Source organism: Marmota flaviventris, chromosome 3, assembly GCF_047511675.1.
Source record: "Marmota flaviventris isolate mMarFla1 chromosome 3, mMarFla1.hap1, whole genome shotgun sequence".
Taxonomy (NCBI): domain Eukaryota; kingdom Metazoa; phylum Chordata; class Mammalia; order Rodentia; family Sciuridae; genus Marmota; species Marmota flaviventris.
The window spans coordinates 168,315,140-168,338,346 of NC_092500.1; the positions used below are offsets into that span (position 1 = coordinate 168,315,140).

The following is a 23,207-nucleotide window of genomic DNA, read 5'->3' on the forward strand; positions in this document are numbered from 1 at the left end:
GTGCTGTCCACTAAAGAATGGAAACCCCCAGGACAGAAGGGTCCTTTCTGGCTTATCGTTCCTGCCCTCCCCTCCCCATCTCCTCACCCCCAGGAAGAGCAGAGTATCTCGACCACACGGGGTGAGGACTTCATGCTTTAAATGGAATAAGTAGATCAGACACAATTGTCTATTTTTTTATGCTGACAATTTTGACAGGTCCCTGCCACCAGACGTCATAGGTACAAACGGTGGGAAGGGTCACGTGTGTATCCAAATGAGAGAGAGTGCAGTGAACCTCAACATTGTCATCTGAATGGACAGGGAGCAAACACACACACACACACAAACACACAATCTCATTTAACCAAGTGCACATTTGAAGTAGCAACCACAAAGTCAAAATGACTCAGGCTCTGTTGAGTCAACACCAAACCAAAAGAGGAAACACCACTTTCAACAGCCTTTACAACATCAAGGTTGGTTTGACGACTCTCATTTGGGTTCCAAACTAGCTTCCCACTGACCAGTTGTTTCTGCATCCTATAGACTGAGCTTCTGTTGAATTGCTGCTTCCCTGCCACATGTCCTCTCCCCACGTCCCTGGGTGTTTTCTGCCTTCTCAGGCCTGGTGCAAGCCAAGCAAACCTCAATTAGCTAATGAGGTACCCAAGACCAGCACCAAGAGGGTCTCCAAGGGCCAGCCAGGTCATTAACCGCCACCACCGAGTTAATTTACAGCCTTGCCTACCACATGGCAGGTGGGATGTTGTGAAGCTCTGCCAACCCTCTGGCTGACAGAGACAGAGAAGTGCTGGCAACGCAAAAGTAGAGTAAATTAAAAATACGCTTCAATCTATAGGCTCTATTTGTCTATGTCTTTCTTTAGTAATATAACATTAAGGTAAAAGGTCATATCCCCCACTGAAATATAATTTATATTTACCTTTTATTAAATAATTATGGCTTGGCATGAAGTTAAATATTACAGAAGCTAATCAAGGGGGAATTCAATAGAGAAAACTCAGACATGAGAATTTCGTCTTTGCTATACATAGAACATCTTAATCCTCCACTGGGAGTCATTTGAGTTTGCTCAAGGAGTTTAATAATACACATTTCAACTGCCACAGAATCTAAATCCCATTTGGATCAGCCTTGAAAAACTTTCATCAATACCTTGAGATTTCATAATATTTCTCCTGAGAGCCTGGATCGTACATGTCATTTCTCATTTTGATTGAGAGTATAATATACGAGGTTACTCACATATCTTGGGCCCAACAAATAGATATAAACTATAAGCAATGTGTGAAAGGTTTCCTTTTTTGAGTAAATATTATTTAACTAAAAATATCTACTGGGAACCACTTATTTAAAAAACAAAAAATCTGGCAGGTGCTCAATATTATTTTCCCAAAGGATTGATGAAACATAAATTCTAGATTTTTATTTTCTTTCTTTAAGGAGAAGTACAAGAACAAGGCCACCTTACCCCAGCTATGCTTCTATTTCTGTTTCCCAAAACTATCAGGATGCCAGGCTAACACTGCAAGGAGGCCCTGTGCTAGAGTGCTGGTCAACCCTCCATGGTAAAGCATCAACATGGCAGGTGTCATTTTTGCCTGTGACCAGCGGGGAGTGCAGACCACAAACATGGCAAAATCATATTTGGAATTTGAGAGGAGAAGTCAGTGGGGTGAAGGGAGGTCTCAGTGCTCCATCGAAATGCCATTCTGGAGATGTTGGTGGATCACATTGCAGGTCTGGGGTCCATATTTGCTCACCAGCAAATCTTCACTTGGGTCCTAGAATCACCATGAGGTCTATGGATGGCCATCAAGAGACCAGCAGAAGTAGAAATTCCAAGCCCAGCTGTGTATTTGTACATGTGCATTCACTGAGTCACATATCCAGAGTGGATGGTCCACCAAGACAGACAGTCCACAGAACCAGAGGACCCTGGAGTCCCAACTCTAAATCCCAACTTCTTTCAAGAATAAACAATTGAAAGAAATCTTTTTGTTTTATAAAAAGCAAAGCCAATATAAGCAAAAACTCTATGGAATTTGACTGCCAGATAAACAGCAGATCAGAAGACGGACCTGGCTAAGCATAGGGTACCGACAATGGGGCTTCAGTCAGGAGATGCTCTCTGTTGCCAAGGCAGGAAGGCACAGAGCCACCCAGCTCTAAGATTAGTTTAGAAGCACATGGGCATGTCATCTTCAGGACTTACCTGTGCTATCCTTTCTTTATAGGGTCCATGACTTCAGAATCCTTCAATCCCTTCAATCTCTCTCTCTCTCCCCCTCCTGTTCCCAATCTCTTCGTCCAATCGTCTACCTACACCCCACTCCTAACAGGTCCAAAAGTCAAAGGCTATATCCCTTATCTGAAATGCTTGGGACCAGAAGCTACAGATGGCTCTTCTTGGGATTTGCCTTAAATCCTGGCACTGACCAAGGATGCCAGGTTCACCCTGCCGTGCAGGGGGCTCCGTTCCCTACAAAGACAAGTAGTTGGACTAAATTGTCTCCAGACCCCCTTGCAAACTCTTGCATTTTATGATTCTGAGGCTATTACTTATTTTGAGTGATGAAATTCTTCTCTGAGAAGTCCAGGTGGGTGGGGTTGAAGTCATAGGCTATTGAGTGGCCCTTAACTGTGACAAGGTGGAAATCTCTCACCACATCCATTTGTTTCAATGTAGCCAAAGTCTGGTAGAGCCAAAGAGGAAAATAAGAGGAATAGAGATAAGGCGGGAACACGTTATTCAGAGATGGCACCTGCCTTTGTGGACACAAGAACAAGAATACGAGGCGAGAATCAACAGTGCACAAGCCAAAGATTAGACTGAAGCCTCTGATATTTAATTTTAAATGAAATATTAATTTAATATTTAATTACGCTTTGGTTTCAAGAAACACTGCAGCCGCAAGACAGATTGTTTGAAGAAGGGAGTAATATACATGGTTAAGGAGACAACTGTAAAAATTAAAGATAAATTTCAAGGGTAAATCTAAATGCCACAACGGAGCAGTTATGAGTACGCGCCTGCTCTCTGTAATGTGCATTTAGAATATTATAGCCGGGAGCACCGGTCCATTAAGGGGCTGGGATGTCTCCAGTGATGCAACGCTTCCTACTCCAGGGCCAACCATGGGATGTCAATCCTCAGACTCCGCTGAAGGATGGACGGGGATCTCAATGCAGGTGGGGCCAGGCAACTTCACAAAAGTGCAGGAGCCCACGAGGGCTGTTGATCCAACCTGCTTCCAGTGTGAACAGGGAACGATTAAACCCAGGGCCAGTTTTTGATGTCTGAATTGGGTATGTTTAACTAAGAACCAGGTTCATTTCTTCAATAGGATTCTTTTTTTTTCGGGGGGGGGGGCATGCGTGCAGATGATGCTATTAAAAAAGAAGAAGAAGAAATGCAAATCGGATGAGCTATTAACATTAGAAATCCAGTCTGCACATCTGTGCAGAGCAGCTTTATGGAGGGAAGACCCCAGGCCTCGTGCAGAGCCTTCGGGAAGACACTATCTGGGGTGTGATTTGAAAGTTTGTGGCAAAATCCAGGCCTCTAGCTCCTCCCCCCAGCTGCTGCCTCTTCCTGTTGATGAACACCAGTTCTCCCAAATGATAAGCAGGGTATTTAATCAACATATTTGATTTTTGCTGGAGTAAAAGGGAAGACGTATTTGGGGGGCAGGGAGTATTGCCACCATTTCTTTGGTTTCCCAGTGTGTCCCATCCAGTCCAGCTGGCTTCCTTCACCTCTAAATTCCACTGCACACCTCCCAAAGCATCTGCAGGCACCGGTGGCAGCTGGGGCCCATCCGCTCCCTTGACCCCCATCTGCAGGGTCCACGTTCCTTGGCCTTCTCTGTTTCCTGCAGAGCCCTGAGTTCTCATCTAGATCACAACATGAAGGGCATGATGTGGGAGTTCTTTCAACAAGAACCCACCTTTCCCAAGAAGACACGGAGAAAGGCCACCCAACAGTGACCAGGAGGAGCCACCTGGGCTCAAAAGACCTGCTGTATAAGCAGCTCCTTCCAGTGCCGGCCACAGTGAATTCTGCTTAGAGTTTTGTATCTATACATATAATTAGCTTTGCAAACCTATCGACCTTCCTCTTCCCAGTTAGCTAAATACATCTCCATTCTTTAGGGTAGAAAAATGGTGCAAGGAATAGTTACATGATTTTCCCCCAGAGCTGGCATGAAAATCCCAGTCTCTCCGTTCCATCCCGGCCTCTCTACTGCCCAGCAGCAACCCGTGGGGTCGCCTACCACCTGGTGCCAAGTTCACAGGAGTAATAAGCCTGTCATGCCTTCATCTTCTGCAAACTCAGTTATTTGTGGACAGGAACGTGGCCATCACTTCGAAGGAGTTCAAAGCCCTTCAAAGGCTGTGAGTCACCATGTCACACTGAGAGAGAAAAATCCTCACATGGCCTGCAGAAAACCTAGGCAGAGGTAAGCCTTCTTCTGAGACCCCTTCATACTCTCTGGCTACCCCCTGTTTCCTGTGCCCTTCTTCAGAGTAACAGCCAGGGAGACAAGTAAAACCACCAGGTGAGACCAAACAGGTGGCCCCACTATCATTTCGAACAAGCTGCACAGAATCAGTAAGTCATACAGGTTAGTGCTGAAGGGCAGGACTTTGTACTAGGACAGCCTGGAGTGAGCCTAGCTTGGTGGCCATATGCAGGTGACTTAATTTGCCTCTGTGACAGATTTCTCATCTATGAAGTTGAGGTACTAATAAAACTGTCATCATCATGGGAAAGGTGGTGATTGTCAGAGCTCCCAGGAAGAGCCTGTCCCTGTGTGCTCAGCAGACGACAGATGTGATTCTTGAATTGCTATCATCTTTAGTTTTTTTTCTTTTTTTGACTGCTTCTGTCTGATGATAGAACTTATGGGAAACTTGCTAATCAACAGTGGAATGGGTAGCCCAGATTCTGCAAGGAGCCACAGGAAAAATAGTGGAAAGCTAAGCTCACCTCCCCCCAGGGCCTTGACCACCTGCCTGAGCTCGGGCATCAGCAAGGGCTCCTGTGGGTGGTGCAGTGTCCACAATTACAGACAACAGCAATTCCTCCCACGAATGCCACGCTGTGGACTCGTCTCCCTCTGGACTCCCTGCCACCCGAAATGAAGCCAGCCAGAGCCACCAGCACCACCATCACAGTAGTCCCGCTGCACAGGCCTTGCTTTTCTCCACTGCTGACTCTCAGGGGAAATGTCTGCAAGGAGAGCAGAGGAGGGATCTCTTCCGCTAAGCCCAGGCTGCCACATTGCCTCTGGGTCTCAAACCAGACGGAGGCAATTGGACTTTCCTGACGAGCCTCGGTCTCATGTGGCTCTCTCAATTCTGCAGCAGCAAGCTGCAGGTTAGCAAACCAGGGGCGGAGGAAACGAACCCGCAACGCCACATGTGTGAGAGGACGTGTTGCTTTCCAGAGCCCCGACGGGGTGTGTGCTGTGCTTGGCAGCAGCAACCACAGGAGCTGATGATGGCATTTGGGCTAATTACACCTGATACATCTAATAGGTGTGGGCTCATTATGGTGGTGCATCCTTGAATACAGAACCACCAACAGCTGCAGGTGGACCACCGGTGTGCATGTAGAGGGGAGGACTGAAGGAGGAGAGGTTCACGGGAGCCTCCCTTCTTGCCTCTTGGTTTTTGAGTCTCCTTCTAGAAAATTCCACTAAGAATAGACACTACTATTGCATTCATGGGGAAACAGCCCAGTCTCATAAGGAGACCAGTCTCTCCCACATGTGGATTCTTTCCAAGCCAGAGAGTCTCTGCAACAGCCTCATGAGCAGAACTCAGGTCTCCCAGATTCATTTCTTTGTGGAAAATACAGATTCTTAGACCTTCCCAGAAGGGCATGATTGGTCACATCTGGAGTGGCGCCAAGCACTAGTCTCACGGTCAGCCACATTAGGGAAACACCTGCAGGTAGCAGCCTAATTACTACCTGAGCTTTCCAGACAAAGAAAAGGAAACTCCTCCGAGAAGTCAGGTGACTTGACAAAAGGACACACAATTCCCCCAGAGCAGCCTCCAAGATCAGCTCTTCTGTTCCCCAGGCCCATCCTCTTGGCCGGCTCCTCCCCAGAGGGCTCAGCCTGCCCCCACCAAAGTTTGCAAGGGTTTCCTTTCCTCTGGGATCCGATGGGCCTTTGCACCTCACCGTTGGAGCTGAGTTTTAGTCTAGGCCTGCAGGGACCTTGAGCACCCATCCCGCCATGACTCACCTGCAGAGGAATGAAGGCGCTGACTCCCAAGGTGCTCAGAGAGCTGCCCAGGGTTTTGACCTCGGTCCTTAGAGGACAGGCCCACTACAAATACAACAGGCCTCCGTCCAGCTTCCCACAGGGAGACAGTCATGACCACAGGGCCAGCAGGAGCGAGGAGCCAGGTCTGGGTAGAGCTCTCTCCTCTCCGGTTCCCTGCCAAGTCCCTGCCTTTCCACCATCAGACGGAGACAAAGTGAGCTTTCATGGTGGTACTGCCCATTCACTGGGAGAAACAAGGACCCCCCACCCATTTCCTGTGGGGCCTGGGACCCTCATGGATGGCATTGGCTTCTGGTCTCCATGAATAGGAGTTGAATTTGGCCAGCAACCTTAAGGCGGACGTTTCTCGGTGAGTGACCAGCCTCCTGTGCCATCCTAGGCGGTGTCTGCACACCTGGCCTCTTCTCAGTCCCTGGCCTCCCCACCCTAACTGCCCCCTCTGGCCTCCCCACTCAAAGGCATCTTCTGCAAGAAGCTTCTCTGGCTGCCTGGCTGCCTGGCTGGGCGGACACCTGAAAGATCAAGTTTACCAGCGTGTGCACCTTTGGTATTTAAACATGAGTGATGCTGATTTTTATTAAATTTTATTCTTCTAATGTTTAGTTAAAATTATTTACTTTTGTGAAAAAATAACAGACACAATAAGCAACATGAAAATAAGTTCAACGCTGACTCTCAGAAACCGCCCCTGCCAACACAGTGGCCCCGGAGTGCCTTCTGTACAATTGTTCATTTCTCATATCTATAAAAACCGGATCGTCCTATCCATACTGTTTTGAAGCTTTTTAAAGAACATACATCACACCTGCTCTCCTGTAAGTATCCGTCAATGGTATCATTTTTAATGTTTTAAAAGTGTGAAGATGTTTCGTTATTTACTTAATAAATCCCCTAATGGACACTAAAGATGTTTTTGATTTTTTCACTGCTATAAATAGTGTTCCAAAGAACAGCCTTGAGCAAATTCAATTATTTTCTAAGTATGTATTGCTCAAAGTAGAACTGAGGAGTTAAAGGGCACACGTATTTTTAAGGCTGGTACCATCGGGGCCCTCTTCTCTCACCATCTACCCTCCTACCGTGGGGCATTAAAATCTCCACCTTTTTCTAAATTTGCCAACGTGGATATTTTTTCATTTGTTTAAGAAATAGCTTTGTTAACTCGATAAAGAAAAATTTGTGGTACTCTTAAGAGTTGCCTTAATTTGCATTTGTTAGATTATTAATGCGGTTGGACTTTTAAAAATGTTTATTGCTTCATTGGACTCCTGAAATAACATATATAGCAACTGATGCCACTTGCTAGCTTTCTGTGTGGGTATTTGCTTTTTTCCTTCTTAATTTGCAAGAAATACAGCGTTCACCTCTTTATCACAATGCGTAACATGGCAGTAGATAAGAACAGGCGTAAAAGAAATTTTGACTGACTGAACAAATGAATGAATCTTTTTATGTGTGACACAATATATCCTACAGAGTAGACACATTCCCAGTTCTTTCTATCCTTTTGACTTCATGCCTGGCTACTTTCACATGAGAAATTTTCTTTTTATGTAACCCCATCTTTTCTGCATGGTATCTTTGGGGTCAAGACGGGCAAGGCTCAACGTGATAATGATGTTGTGGATTATAATCTTTTGAAATATCTGTATTTTTAATTGAACTATTTCATTTGAGTACATTTTAGTTTGTCATGTGAAATTAGAAATCTTTTTCTTTCACATGTTCGTTAAACATTATTTTCCACATGGACCCAAGATGGCTCCTCACGATGCTGATATTTCGGTATTTATCCACTCAACACGTGCAAAAACAGTTTGTTTTCAAATTTTCTCTTCTGTGGCGTGACATTTCTGTTTCTGCAGAGCCCCATATTCTTTTAATTATTGAACCTTAAAATAGGTTTGAATGTCCAGTAGGGCAAGGCTCTCTCATTTTTCATAATCAAGTGTTCTATTTTAACACCTTTCCAGGTGAACTTTGTAAAGTCTCCCCAAACGTTCTGTTGGTATTTTGATTGGCATTGTGTTGGATTCGTTCATTAATCGACATCTTTACAATATTAAATCTTCCCACCTCTCCGCCAGCTGGAAGTATTCTGTCCTTCCTCTGAACTCCCTTAGCACTTTCTACCTTTAAAAAAAAATCACTTTCTAAACTATACCCACCCAATTTTTCAACCCTGAAACCTGAGCGTCGCCCCCTTCCCTCCCCTCCCCAACTTTCACCCCATCCCATCCATCATCCCCATCAGTGCAACCGCCTCAATTCCACCCACTTCTGCCTGTCCCCACCATCAGCACGCTGGCTGAAGCCACCATCATTTCTGGTCTGAGCCCACACGCTGGCCTCCAACTGACCTCTCTGCATCCACATTGGCTTTTGAGCCATTCTCAGCACTGTGGCCACAACAACCTCTGCAAGGGCAAATCTGATTGCAGCAGTATTCCCACGGCTGCCCGTGGCACTTAGGGAAGAGCTGAGAAAAGGGCTTGGATGCATTGTGGCCCCCGTTCTCCCTTCTGGCTTGTACCCAACTTCTCTCTAAGTCCTTCTTTTTGCCTTGATCACAGTGGTCATCAAAAATATGGTACATTCTTTCCTACCCCGGGGCCTTTGCACATGCTGTTCCTCTGTCTTCATTTTTCTGAGTTCTCCCCAACACCTCAGTTTAAGACTTGATTCCCTCAGTACATACTCCTAGAATCCTGTACAGGTCATGTTTTAATACTCATCACCATTTCAATTCCTTGTTTAAGTTTCCATGAAAATACCAAGGACAACAATAAAGGCACTTCTGATAATAAACATTTTTTGAATAGTAATCTATGGCTCCCTCAACCCCCTCTGTATCCTGAGTGTTTATGTGAACAGATGTGCTAGACCTGGCTACCAGCTCTAAGAGAAGGTGGTTCAATTTTCAGAAACTTTGTGAGCAGGCCAATGTCACACAATAGTTTGAATTCAGTAAATGCTACAAAACAAAACTTTTGAACCCCTCTTTGTTCCTGTTAAGCCTTTACCATCCTGCCACCATTTCCATGCACGGTGTCAATCAGTCTTCTCCTTAGCTTGGGGAAGTAGGTGGTCCGCTTTATAAGATGGGGAAAAGAATCATTTAGAAGGCAAGCGACGCTATGAGTCCAGGCCCCTAACCCGGGGGCGAGAACAGCCCAAGGTCTAGGAAGGCAGGACCCTGCAGGTCTTGGCTTTAACCCTGGCCTTGCAACCTCGGGGGGGGGGGGGGGGGGTTCCCGTTAGAAGCCCTTCCTTCGGGCCTTTCCCACCTCGCCCACCATGGCTCCTGTACTATCTGCACCAAGCGTGTTCCCACTTCCCAGTCTGTGATCCTGGAAGGGAAGTGCCTTGCAGATCCGGGGACTACCAGGTCAGGTTCCAGCGAACACCAGTGAATCCAACAGAGAACAGCCGGCAGAGCTGCCGGGGGCGGGGTGGGAGTCTAGGGGAGGGGGCTGGAGAGGGCAGAGAGGAAAGGAGGGAGGGCATGGGTTTCCACGGTGGGCCCAGTCCTGGGATTCAGAGGCTCCCACCTGTCCTACCCAAGGCCCTCCTTCCTTCCCTCTGAAATCACGTGATTTATTTTCTTTCCATCTGTCTCTCCGTCTAGAAGGTAAGATGGGGCACTAGACTTCACTATGATTTCCCAGGATAAGTGTGCAATACAAACCACCCTGAAGGAGTGGAGGAAAGGTGTCCCTTTGGGAGTTAGGACAGTAACTTTTCAAATTGCAAACACAATAGAAGAGATGAGCAAGGTGTTCATTTCCAAAACAACCCGCCATGACCACCCTAGACCAGGCCGAAGTTGCTGAAGTAAAATACACATTTAGAATTGAGTCCACACTTTCCCCATTCAGTGTCAGAGCCCTCTTCCCACACCACTGGAAAGACCTAGAAAAAACCAAAATGGTTTCAGAGAGAGATGCCGGGCACCAGAGCCAAGGGGAGCTGGAGGCCAGTCTCCCCGCTCGTCACCTACCTGTGTAAATGAACCTTCCCGGGGCTCCTTTGCAGAACTGTTTGGATTTATAAGATAATGTCACTTCCACTACTCCGGGGATGTGCCGGGGAGGAGTCTGCACTCGGATGGCATGAGGGGTTATGAGCTGAGGAAGGAACGGGAAGGGACATGAGAGAGCCGTTAGACAAGCCATCGCCAAGGGAACCCCCGCGGTCCCCCTTACTGATCCGGCCATCGCTTCTTTTTTGCTGTGTGTTCTCTTGTTTTTCTGGCTAGAACACCAGCCATACCCAACTGAGAAAATTGGGGAATTACAGAAATAAAGGAAAAAAGAAAGAAAGAAAGAAAAATAGCATTGCATAACCCAGAGACATCCAGCAGTAACATCTGGTGTGTTTCCAGTACATTTCTGGACGTGAGTCACAGAATTAGATTATGCCTATGCAGAGGCCCATTGTCCTGATTTTTCTCCCAACGAGCATTATGGCAGGTGCATATCTCTGCTCCTAGGTCAGCAGAAGTTTTTTCAGACCATGATTTTCAAAATGGTGGAAAATGTTTTATTATTACTATCATTATTTCTACCATGCTCCTTTAATCCAGTATGTAGCCTCTTTCTAATTTTTCGCAATTTTACCTAATACTGCAATGGGTGTTTGCCTTTTTAACAATGTCCCTGCAACGAGCATGACTTCAGGCCTTTTTATCCCTCATGCCCTGCTCATTCTGTTTCCCCAGATAAAAACTACCTTTGGGGGCTGGGGTGGTGGCTCAGTGGTAGAGCGCTTTCCCAGCATGTGTGAGGCACTGGGTTCGATCCTCAGCACTATGCAAAAAATAAAATAAAATAAAGGTATGTATCCATCTACAACTAAAATAAATATATATATATATATATTTTAAACAAACCTTTGGGCCAAAGGAGGGGAGAGAAGCTGACTGCCTACCTCGCTCCACACAAGCATGGTGCCGAACACCACTTGGAGACCATCGAAGAAGTTGTCGCCAATGATGATGACCATGGCCCCTCCTGTGGTCCAGCCTTCACTTGGGCTGATGGCTTTGATGCAGGGGGTCGCTGAGAGGATAGGAAAGAAAAAGTCAGCCCTATCCTCCGTGGTGGGAGTCGGGAGCTTTGGGAATGGCTGTCCCGGGAAGCTGTTGGCCATTCCATGAAGTTCAAGTTGAGCTTTCTTGACCTGCCGCCCTCCTCTAATTGGTTGTTGGTTGGCACCAGGTCATTAAAGCCTAATGAGCTGACCATTATGTATGAAAAAGCGAAACACTTAGCTAATTGTGCAAAGGGTGTTTTGAAAACTCTGTTGTTTTTGCCCATATTTTTATAAGCTGATCACACTAGAAAAGTGTAAATCCCTTTTCTCTCCCCACCTCCTCTGCCCCACGATGTTAAAATTTACAAGGCCCATTAATGAGCTGGGCGGAGAAGGAGAAAGCAAGCTCTATCATAGCTGAAGGGTTTTTTTGTTTTTTTTTTTCAACTCAAGAGACAATTTCTAATCAGTCTCCTAACTTGTGGGAAGGATTTTCCTCCCTTTGTCCATATGTCTGAGGTCCCTGGACTGCACATCCCAACAGGAACCCAATATGGTTTTCAGGCCATAACTAAAGTCAATCCATCACTCCATTGCCAAAGTTGACAGGGTCAAAGGTGGAGGAGAACTTTGGCAGGACTCCAAAAACATGAGCCCCCTTTGAACAGCCAGTCAATCACATCCAATCAGTCAAAAGAAACTCGAGGGGCTCCCAGCTCTGAACTCTGGGGTTTTCTTCTCTCCTTTCAGTGCTCACTGTGGGAGCATTAACACCACTCCAAATTCTTTACTGATTCAATCATTTTCTTTCAGTTCATTAATTCCTATTTAAAATGATACAAGATACATTTTAAGGGCCGGGTTGGGGGTGGGGACCGGTGGGCAGAGTCTAGCAAAACATCACATTCTAATAGTAGCCTAATTTGGTTACTCGTTCTAGATTACAAGGTCTCCCCACGCCACGAGCCGGGGAGTCCAGAAGGAAGGGGAACGAGCGAGATGGAATCTACTTAGGTTTGTCAGTTGCGTTCATCGATACACTTTAATTTTTTGGACAAGTTGAAGTTTAACAGTGACCAGTATTTCTAATTACTTTAATGCACTTGGAAAACTACCCAGAGCAGCCCACGATTTCTTCTTGTCCAAGCAAACAAAAATCAATTAGTGTCAGTTTCATTCTGCACATTGTTTTGTTTTGCTCACAATCTGTTTAAGGGCACATCTGACACTTATTCATACACGTCTGGCACTGTAATGTTCCTGTTTAACTAAGATGTCATAGGCCTACATTTGCCTGAAATGCCCGTCTAGCAAAAAGAAAACAGAGCAGAATGGAAGAGGCCGGGGGCAGCTGGGGGGCCCGGCCCCGCCCGGAGCAGGCTGTGTTTACAGCTTCCCTTACAAACCCGCACGGCTCAGTGGACTTTCCCCACTCTAACTCCCACATGTAAATTGGAAATTCAAACCAGAAAATCTGTGGAGGACTTTGCTCGTCTGCCGTGCTCAGCCGACAGCCCTACCCACCTTCGGATGGGTCAAGCCTCCTGGCCCTCCGTCCGTGCTTGGAGTTGTTGTGCACGAACATGTTGTCGGAAACGGCCAGCACGTGTCCGTCCACGTTCACCGTGGTCGACAGCACCACCTGCAGGGTCAGCATCAAGGGTGGGTGAGTTTGGCGTCAAATCACACGCGCTTCAGAGTTCTATTTGGGCACACTTCCTTGTGACACAGGGGACAGGGTAGGACTCAGGGATGGACATATTCTTCCCAATTCAACAGGTGCTCCGCTTCCCATGATTTAGAAGAAGCTGATGGAAAGATAGGGGCCTTGTCCCTCTGTCGTCGTGCATTCCTATTCAAACCCTGCCTGGGTCACCAAGTGGGAAAACGGGCCCTCTGCCCGCGAGTTCCAAGAGCCCAGTTCTCTGTGGAAGGCCCAGACCATCCTTCTGAGAAGAGCCTTCAACTGCATCATCACAAGGTGCCGGCTGGATGTGACCCAGAGGTGGGTAGGAACCACCAGCTGGAAGGTCACTTCTCCAAGCTGGGGAAGGGGCTGTTGCACTTCAAAGATACCCTGACATCGTGCTGGGCATCGGGATGCTGGCCGGCCATTGTCTGTGGCACCCACCCACCAGGGAAGAGCAGCAGAGTCTGAAGACTATTGGTGAGAAGATTAGGGTCTCAGAATGGAGCATTGAAGACAGCAGGACATTTTGTATCTAGCTGGAGGAAGGGGAAGAGGTGGGTATGGAGTCCTGGGTGAGCCTGGGGTTTGGAGTCAGAACTAGATCCAAGTCCCAGGCTGCTGCTCTCTGACATGAAACCGTGGACAAATTACTGAACCCTTTTGAATCTCAATGTTTCTTATCCGTAAAACACAAACAACGCCGCCTATCTCACAGGGCCAAATGAGATAAAAGGAGGAAAAATGAGATAATACATTGAAACTGTTCAGCACAGCGCTCCATACGTGCCAAGTGAGGATGAGTCCGTGGGCTATCTGCCCCGCCCCTGCCTCTTTTGACCAGTCTGAGGCCACACGGACACTTCCCCGGGAGATTTTCCCATGGTCTAGCCTCTGGGCAAGGTTCTAGAAAGGGGCAAAGGGGGCTGGGGACCAGCAGTTAAGAGCAGGGCCCCCACCTTCAGAGAACCACTTTCAGGCTGGAGAAAGACACTAACCCATGAAATAGGGAGCAGAAGGGTATTGAATTGAGGTCCACAGAGTGCAACGCAGATCTGAGTGGGAGAAGTTCAAAGTGGCCAGGGCTAGCAGGGTGAGGCAGAGGAGGGTGACCTGCCACACTCACCCACTGACTCCACCCAGGAAGCTGAGTGGGCCAGAATGCAAGACGGCTTCTCAGCTCACGTCACTTTTGCATGGTAATTTTTTTTTTTTGAGAAGGAACTTGGTATATACAAATTCATGCATATGTATAGACCTTTTGAGGACAGGCATTGAATAGGTACGTAATGACAAGCCATGTTTCAAAATTATCCCTCCTGCCCACACCCCAAATGAGATTTGTCGATATTCTACTTGTAATTGTTCTGCCAACCCTTTCCTACTTCCCAGATGAAGAAGGAGGGGAGGGGCTTGACCTTGCCTTACCTCTTACTATGAAAGAATTAGATGGCAATAAAAAAAAACCTTTTTATTATGAATAATTCCAAACAAAACAGACTAGCATAATGAATCCCTAGGACCCACCATCCAGCTCCAAGAGTTATCAAAACATCGCTGATCTCATTTCATCTACACCACTGCCCACGCCCCACCAACTAGTCCATAAAAGATGATGATGACCACAGATTTGGGTTTGCTCTTTTTTCAACAAAATTAACATGTTGTGGAATGCATGGAACTTAGCTGTAGAACTGACAGTTTACAGGACTCTCACGATGTAGAATATGCCATCCCCCCACCCCCCCCACACCCCCCGCTGGAAATTTACCTTATGTCCATTTGCAGTCGATCCTAACCCCACCTTTCACAAAGCAACACTTTTCTGATTTTTTTTTTTTTTGGCCTATGGAGTTTTACATAGTATCTTTTAACATTTTTATATTTATAATGTAATAGGATTGAGAGAATCCCTAGGATCCATGAGTTCACAAATCATGCCTCACTCCGTGGGCATGATGGAGCACATGTGAGGTTTTACATGGACGTTAGTGGGTTTCCATCATTCAACTCAACAGGTATTCGCTGGGCTTCCTACTGCACGCCAGGTATTACGGCAGGCCCTGGGGAGTCAGAGAACAACTCCAAAGAACCTCAGTTGTCATTCAGAAAATTATCACCCATATAATTGCTCACCATTCGGGGACGTAGCCTGTCTCGCTCAGGGTCTGTTTTCAATTGTGTCTGTGGTAACGTGGGAGCATCTGGGAAAAGTCCTTCCAGATAGTTCCTATCTTGTGAAGGCAACCACCAAACAGAGACACCCACCCTGGGTGGCAGGCGCACCCAGGCACAAGCTCTTATCAGAGAGACCTCAGCACAGTCAAGGGAGGGATGGGACCTCACGGCCCCCGAGTTCAGGTGAACGTGGAGGTTAGAAGCCCACACCTGGGTGCGTGCTTACCCTCTGGAAATAACAGGATGAAGAGGGGGGAAAGAGGAATTGGACCACTCTTGCAAATCGTGTGTGCAAGTGGGTCTTCAAAGGCACAGCTCTCGGTGCTGGAAAACAACTCAGAAATCCCCCAACAAGGATGAGAGGGTGCTCCCGGCCTTCACCACCACGAAGCTGTCCTGGACACGCTGAGGGAAACCCCAGCTCTGCCCCAGGATGATGCGGATGTAAGGAGCGCTCCTTCAGAGACCACTTTAATCCATTCCACCAGCTCCTTGTCATACCGTCCATTAATGCTCCTGCCACGAAATATGGGGCTCTCCCGAGCCAGCAGATTCCATCATTGTCCATTTGGGTGGAGTGAGACCTAGTTCCAAAGTGAACATTTCCCGAATGACATACCCTGGTGGTTCAGATGCACTTCATTATTTTCTATTAACAATGGAAATAAATTTTAATCTCTTGCTGGCTAGCGCCGGCCTCTCATGACAGCAAGGGAATTAACCTGAATTATTTCAGTGTCTGCAAAATTTATTACAAGATTTTAAATTACGTCCAAATGTATGTGCGTGCGTGCGTGTGTGTGTGTGTGTGTGTGTGTATAGATATGAGGCAAGTTCCAGTTTTTCATATTCTAAATATCTTAGGCTGAGAGGTACCTAGAAAAGCCTGCTATTAAAGTGAATTTGCAAAATGTAATGGTCTTAATCCACAAACTCCACCACACGAAACCAGGCCTGCTGGGTCGCTGCTGCTTCTCCACATGGGGACACCCACTTAAACACTGATTTTACACACATCCCCTCGACTTCTGGAAGACTGGATAACATTAGGGAGGCGAAGATACATTTGGTTCAGTCGAAGCTTCGAGTTTAACTTCCTTCACCGTTTTCTGATGAACGATGACAACACTGATATTATTCTATTCGGAGAAGTTAAAATTTCTGGATGTTTTAAGGCGAAAGGAAGTGGAATGTGCATTCCAACATCATCTCACTCCCAGGCCTTCCCCTTCCCCAAGCCAACTTCTTTCCCCTAGTGAGTATTTCCTGGGTCACGAAGGCTGACCCTTTCCATCTGGAATCAATCCGTCAACCCCTGACAACTTCCTGAAACACCTCACTCCATTTCCTGTTCTCTCCCCCTTCTCGCTTTCCCCCTGGTTTGCTTCACTCTTCAAAACTGCAGGCCACAGCAGCTTAATGTTAGAGGGTCAGGCACAGTTAGACTCCAAAACACTACACAAGGACACCTTTGACCTTCAAAAATCTTTACATCTTAGCTAAACAAATCAAGGTCAACATTTCTTACCATTACCTTGTTAACTATTTGTATGCATCTTTACCAACGGTCCTGGGATCATGTAGCCATCAATGCCACTTGTTCTTCTACGATCAAAAACTGATCTGTTTTAAAAGTAGCAAATTTAGTAGGGACAAAAGGTGTCATTTGAAGGTACCTGAAGCTAAAAATCGCCAGCATCGTAGCAAACATATGGAGAGTATTCCATCCCAAAGAACTTTCCTGCCTCATCAATGCCTCCTGTCACCTCCCCCTGATACCTCATCTCCTCTAAGCCTGTCACACTCTCCTGGTGCAGCCATTCTGCTGGCGTAGCCCTAAAGAATGCCAATTAGGAATACAGATGTCCATAATTTGTGAGGGATGGACCCCGGGTTTTGCTGCTAACACTAGTGACAAGTTTCATTTACTCCTCAGCCTTGATACATCTGTATTGTAGCTCCAAGCTCTCGTGGCAAGTCCCCTGGACGTGCATACCAGCTCCTTGTAGCTGTTGGGCCTCCTCAACAGAAACATTTCCATTCAACACAAAAGCTACAAGCAATTCATTCACAGTGACACCTTCAAGCCAAGTTTCCAGGAGGGCGGAGCTGCAATCAACCGAAAGAGCCTGCATCTTTTTAAGTGAAAGTGGTTTTTTGCTTTTTGCCATTTCTTATTTTGTTGGACTGTGATCTCTCATCCTGGGGAGAGGCCAGCTCAGTGACCACAGACCAAGTGGAGAGTGACGGTGGCAGGTTTCGTTTTGAGTCACCCAACTATCAGGCCGTGTTTTGCAGAAAGAGAAACACAAATAAAAAACTTGTCCCTCCCCTGGAAAAATACAAGAAAGTTTTAAGGAGAATCTATGAGCACGTTAGCAGTTGGCAAAAAAGTACTCACGAAAACTGATTGGCTTTCTCAAATTCTATTTTTCTTTTCGTTACCCAAACGTTCTCCCTCGTCTCTCTAATAATTTATACAAAGCAGGAGCTGAGTTGTAAAGAGCTCTCTCCTGTCCATAAAAGGCTACTGTGGGAGTAATCCTTAGGTGGACACATCCGTGAACCTGCCTATGCGGCTAATTTTCCAACTGAGGAGCAGTTTGCTTGGTATCAGAATGATCTCGGATGGGACGGATGGGACGGGGACTTCCACTCAACCGACTTTTCCCACCTTTGGGTTATTCTGATGTCTTGCTCTGAGTTGTCCTTGACTTGGGGAACACCACGCGGTGTGGTTGCTTTTATTTATCCATCTCAAAGTTCGAAGTGTCTGATTTAGGGGAGTCCGAGGAATGGCCAGCTCAGGGCCTCCTCCAGCCAGCCCGTCTCGGCGCTCACGCCCAGGTGTTCCTACAGACTCCCGAGTCTCACACGAGGAGGGTAAAGAAGTCAGGATGAAGAATGTGTGGGATGACTAAGTGACCTGCCCTCTGAAACAGATGACACTTCCATTGTCTGGAGTCAGTGGAACGACACTAGCTAGAGACCTCCCCCTGTGGTCCGAACTCCTGCTCTGAACCACACCAAATTCTGCCATCCATCAGAGGCAGGTTCCTGCCCCTTCAGCGAGGGCTGTCCACCCCTTAGCTCCATGTGGGGCCTCAGGAAAGCTATTCCACATAGCATTTATGGCCCACTCGATGTCGAAGACTCTCTGATACCACACTTACGAACATGCGTACACCTAGCTAAATAAAATGGTCTCGAAAATTCCTGTTATATTGCCAAGTATGGAAAAAAATTCTTTATGACATTTTACATCTGGAAATGGAATTAAATTCATGATGTGCTTTTCCCTTATAACTGTTCAGTTGCTATATATGTTATTTCAGCTTTCCCAAGGCATAACTGTTATGTGGGATTTTATTTTCCACCTGTGGAAGGAGGAGAGACATAGAGACCATTAAAGCCACAGAGAAAATCAAGACAGACTTCTGGCTATCGTGGGCAACCTCTCTGGGAGTCCACATGGTGAGGAGAAACAGACGGTGGGGTTTTTATACACTGGCTAATCGCACAGCTGACCAGGAGAATCCAATGACACGAGTTTGTCTAAGCCTCCATTAATTCGACCTGGGCTAATCACAAACAAATTGGCTACTGCCATTGGTTTCTCCTCACCACTTTATTCTTGGCACACATCATATTTTCGAACCAGATCTAAAGCCCAGATTCTTCTTTGTTACTGGACTCTAGAGTCTCCAAAATCACCTTTAAACACCTACCCCACAAGCATGGATTTTGTCATTTAAAAAAAAAAAAAAAAAAGGAATTCCCAGAGTTCTTAGCACTAGCTGTTGTTTCCCATTCCCCAGGGCTAAATTTCCTGTTCAGTCAAGTATCAAGTCCCAAACAGGAGAACACAAAGTTGGTCTCCATGGAGACAGGCGCAGGGCATTCTGGGATGGTTGGTACCAAGGGAGGGGGACCTGAGAAGGTGGGTAACCAGGCAGCACGGCGTCCCCATCACTCATCAGGTATTTATGGAGTTCGCAGGCCCGGCGCTGCCTGCGGTGGAAGTTTATAGAAAACATCGCTGCTGCCTCAAGGAGTTGACTGCGGAGTTGATGGAGCAGAACAACACTAGACATAATCAGAAAATATCACTGCACGGTAATAGATCATGGAGGACTGGACCATGTGGCCATTGGATGCTCTCGGGGGCCCAAAGGTAAGAGGAAGCAACCTGAACTCAAGAGCAGCAACAGACATTTTCACGGAGGAAGCAGGAATTGAGATGGACCTTGAAGAAATGAAAAAAAAAAAAAAAAAAAAGAATTGAGTGCACAACTCAAGGCAATTGAGATGGTGACTCTGGAACTTCTTAAAAGAAATTCCAGTCCACATAAGTGGAGCCGTAAGCCCAAGCAAGAGCTTTCTGCTGGGATATGTTGGCAAATTTGGCTTCAGGGTCAGGAGGGAACACTAAAAGAGCTGGCTTTGTAAAATCCAGTTGGATCTGTATGGAAATAAAGCGCCGTTTTTTCAACCAGCTTTACATGTCCCTGGGGAGCCTGGTGGTCCTTCACCTGCCTCACCGCAGAGACACAATCACTCGCCACTTCTGCCCCACCTCAGTTTCTTCCATTGGACCCATTGCTTTTCCCATCTGAAATGTATGCCCGCCCGGAGGGATGTTAGAGCCAAGGGCCGTATTTTACCAGCAGAAGTTAGGGGAGCCCCGGGGGAGCCGTACAGCACAGTTGATGCAGTTCTGTGGCTCCATCATCTTTCACCAGGGAGCCCCCGAATCACCTGCCATCCATCAAAAAACAGAAGCCCCTCTGAGCAGCTGAGGAACCCATGCCCTCACACTGCAGAACCAAGAGAGGTCTGTGTTCCAGAAAGTTCTGTATCTGGTTGCACTGGCATGGGTTCAAAGGTAGGTTTTAGTGTTCTTATTTGAGTCCCCTAAAATAGTTGAGCATTTTGGCATGTTTCCACCTAACTGCAAGTCTGCGCGGGTAGCCCTTTCCTGAAAGTTACTTGGGCTGCTACCCATTTTCACGTCTCCCCCTTCTCTCCCACAAAGAACTCAAAACACATTTCCTCTGTGAGTCAATCAAAATCTGTATCCCCCCTGATTCTTTTCTATACTGGAGACAGTGAAATCCAGGCATGAGGAGAAAAGGGTCATTCCATCAGAGAAATCTTGAAGGAATCCACAGCAAGCCTTCCCCCAGCTTAAAGCATCAAACAGAGTGAAAGACACTCAGACCCTCAGAGTTTTCTTCTGCCTCCAAGTAGATAATTATCGTGTTACTTTTTTTTTTTTTTTTTTTAACTTGGACTATCTGGTTTGTTTTACCAGCAGATAATGGACTCACCTGTTGATCAGAGAGGCCACAAGTCAAGTGATTTTCATTATGTGCTTTAAAACTGCTGCTCAGTAGCACAGCAACTTTCAAATGGTGGGTGAGATCACAGAGCGTCTGGGCAGCTCCCAAACCGAAAGATTTGAACTGAAGAAACCTGCAGGCAGCAGCTGGAGCTGTATTAAATTCTTAGCATTTGGAGTTCATTTAAACTCTCGTTTCCCTCTTCAGTGGGTGTGAGAGAAACATTCAACATTTTTTATTTAAGGAAAATAGATGGTGGTGCCATTAAAAAAGTTTTATATAAGAGCTGGGGGTTTAAAAAAAAAATCATAAGGGGTTGTTGGATGGATCTTGGCCCCAGGCCAAGACATGAGTAGCCGTGCCCTTTGCTCTTGTATCGTTTAGTAAAACAGACTAATGGCTAACGCCCAGCTGTGTGCACTAGGTGTCTTTGTCACAGACGTTAATTTCCCCATCCTTCTTGTGCAGCGCAGGCACCCAGTGCGGCGGAGCGCAGGCGAGAGGCAGCCTGGACCGTCCAGCTACCCCGGGGCTGTCAGTCAGTCCTTATGGGGCAGACTGAGTGAGACCAGTCCCTTTCTCTCCACTACCATACATTCCTTCCCACTTCCTCCTGGGTCTGGTGGACCTGCCAGGCATGTCCCCGCCCCAAGCAGCAACCCTGCCCTCTGCCCTGGGGAGTCCTCCAAGATGCACCCCCCCAGAGGCCCTCTCTGGTGTGCATGAATCCTGGGGCCACCATCAGGCAGTAGCAATCTCTCCCCACCTGGCCCCCCAAAACGACGTCCCTATCATTAGAAATATAGGCATCCTTTCATTAAAAATGACTTGGAGGGGCTGGGGCTGTGGCTGAAGAGGTAGCGTGCTCGCCTGGCATGCGTGTGGCCCCGGGTTCGATCCTCGGCACCACATACAAATAAAGATGTTGTGTCCACCGAAAACTAAAAAATAAATATTAAAAAAAAATGACTTGGAGGTTGCACGTGTATCAAGGTCTTCAATGCCAAAATGATCTCATGCACAAGGTGGTTCTGCCCTTGGGATGGAAAACATCACCCTCAGCCCTCTACGGTGATCATGCCTTTTACAAACTTAGCCTTTTTGAAGCCACAGGTTAAAACTTGGTACCCAAGTCTTCAGACAGTCCAGTCCCCAGAAGTGCTGAACACCTCACAAGAGCAGCCACGCTTGCTATTATGGTAATGGTGCTGTCCACTAACTCCCCATCACCCACCCTTGACCACACTGCTAGGTTCCAAGAGGCTCCACACAGGTAACGGCACTGTGCTGAGGTCCACTGTCTGCAGGCAAGGTCCTGGAGGACCACCGAGAAGCCGACCTCTGCTGTGCAGATCCCTCGGGTGTTCTGGGTTCCATGTCTCTCCTCCAGGAGACGAGCCTGTGCAGGTGGGAATTTTATCTGGGTTGCTTCTGCTGTGTCTCCAGCACCTCACACAGTGCCAGGCACATGGAACGTCTTTGGCAACACTGGGTAGCAGAATGCATAATGGAACGGCACATCTCAAGTTTTAACCTGGACACCTGCCAGCTACCTATGCAAGAGTTAGCAAGAGTGAGCCCTAAATTATTGTGTGTTTCTACTGTTTTTGTTTTTTAGAATTTGAATGTGGGAAATGATGATGTATTTGACTCCCTTTGGGAGCTTGATTTTCTCCTGGACTTTATAATGGCCACTCTCACATGGCAGTGAAATAAAGAATGGGGTTTGTTACGCCTTAACAGAGTGGTCAAAGCAGCCAGGCGGGGTGGTGCACAATGGTAATCCCAGCAGCTTGGGAGGCCGAGGGAGGAGGATCTCAAGTTCAAGGCCAGCCTCAACAACTTAGCAAGGCCCGAAACAACTTAGCGAGACCCTGTCTCCAAATATAATATCAAAAAGGGCTGAGAATGTGACTCAGCATTTGAGCACCCCTGGGTTCAATTCCTAACACCAAATAAATAAATAAATAGATAGATAGATAGATATAGATAAATCAGGGAGGTCATCTTACATTGGGCACATATTTCGCTTTCTTTCCTTCACTGAGCTGTTAATCGAGGTGTTTCTCTTCATTGTTTTATTTCAAGGAAGGCAGAAGTAATTTTCTACATGCATGTATTTGGATATGTTGGGGGTCCCAGAAAACTTGAATTGTCCCTTCCTTCTTTTTTTCCTCCCCCTCTCCTCTTAAAAATAAATAACACATACCAATCACCTTCGAGTAGCACACAGAATACTGGAGAGACAACCCCTGGTGGCCTGACAGCGTGACACTGGCACAGGAGAGGCCTGAGGTGAATGAGTGCTGGCACAAAGGAGCCGCAGTGCTGCTGGAAGCCAGGAAATGCCTCACCAGGGATGTGACCGGCAGCTGTGGCCTTGGGGGAGGCTCCAGTTAGAGGGGGTTCTCAGGCAGAGGAGTGAGCACATAAGGAGGTCCTGAGAGAATGGACACCAGGGGCACGCACAAGCAGTGGACCTCTGGGAGCTTCAGAGATGGGCCTGGTGGAAGAGTCTCCTGGTAAGAAGATCCCGAAAGCATCTCCCGGGCCGTGCCTTTCAAAACCTGAGCTGTGTGTCCTTAGCTAGTCGACATTAAAGATGTGCTTTAGAAGATGACTTGGCATTAAAGCCGAGGGCAGATTAGACAAGGAAGGAGG

General features: G+C 47.0%; 1 protein-coding gene across 1 annotated transcript in view; it reads right to left on the reverse strand.

Annotated features, from left to right (window-relative positions):
- Ebf2 (EBF transcription factor 2) overlaps positions 1-23,207 on the reverse strand; it is a 177,237-nt gene that overhangs the window by 24,820 nt on the left and 129,210 nt on the right. The window contains exons 8-10 of the mRNA XM_027927015.2: positions 12,864-12,981; positions 11,235-11,365; positions 10,306-10,432 (exon numbers count right to left, since the gene is read on the reverse strand). Of these exons, the coding sequence (XP_027782816.1) occupies positions 10,306-10,432; positions 11,235-11,365; positions 12,864-12,981 (376 nt within the window). The remainder of the gene's footprint in view (positions 1-10,305; positions 10,433-11,234; positions 11,366-12,863; positions 12,982-23,207) is intronic.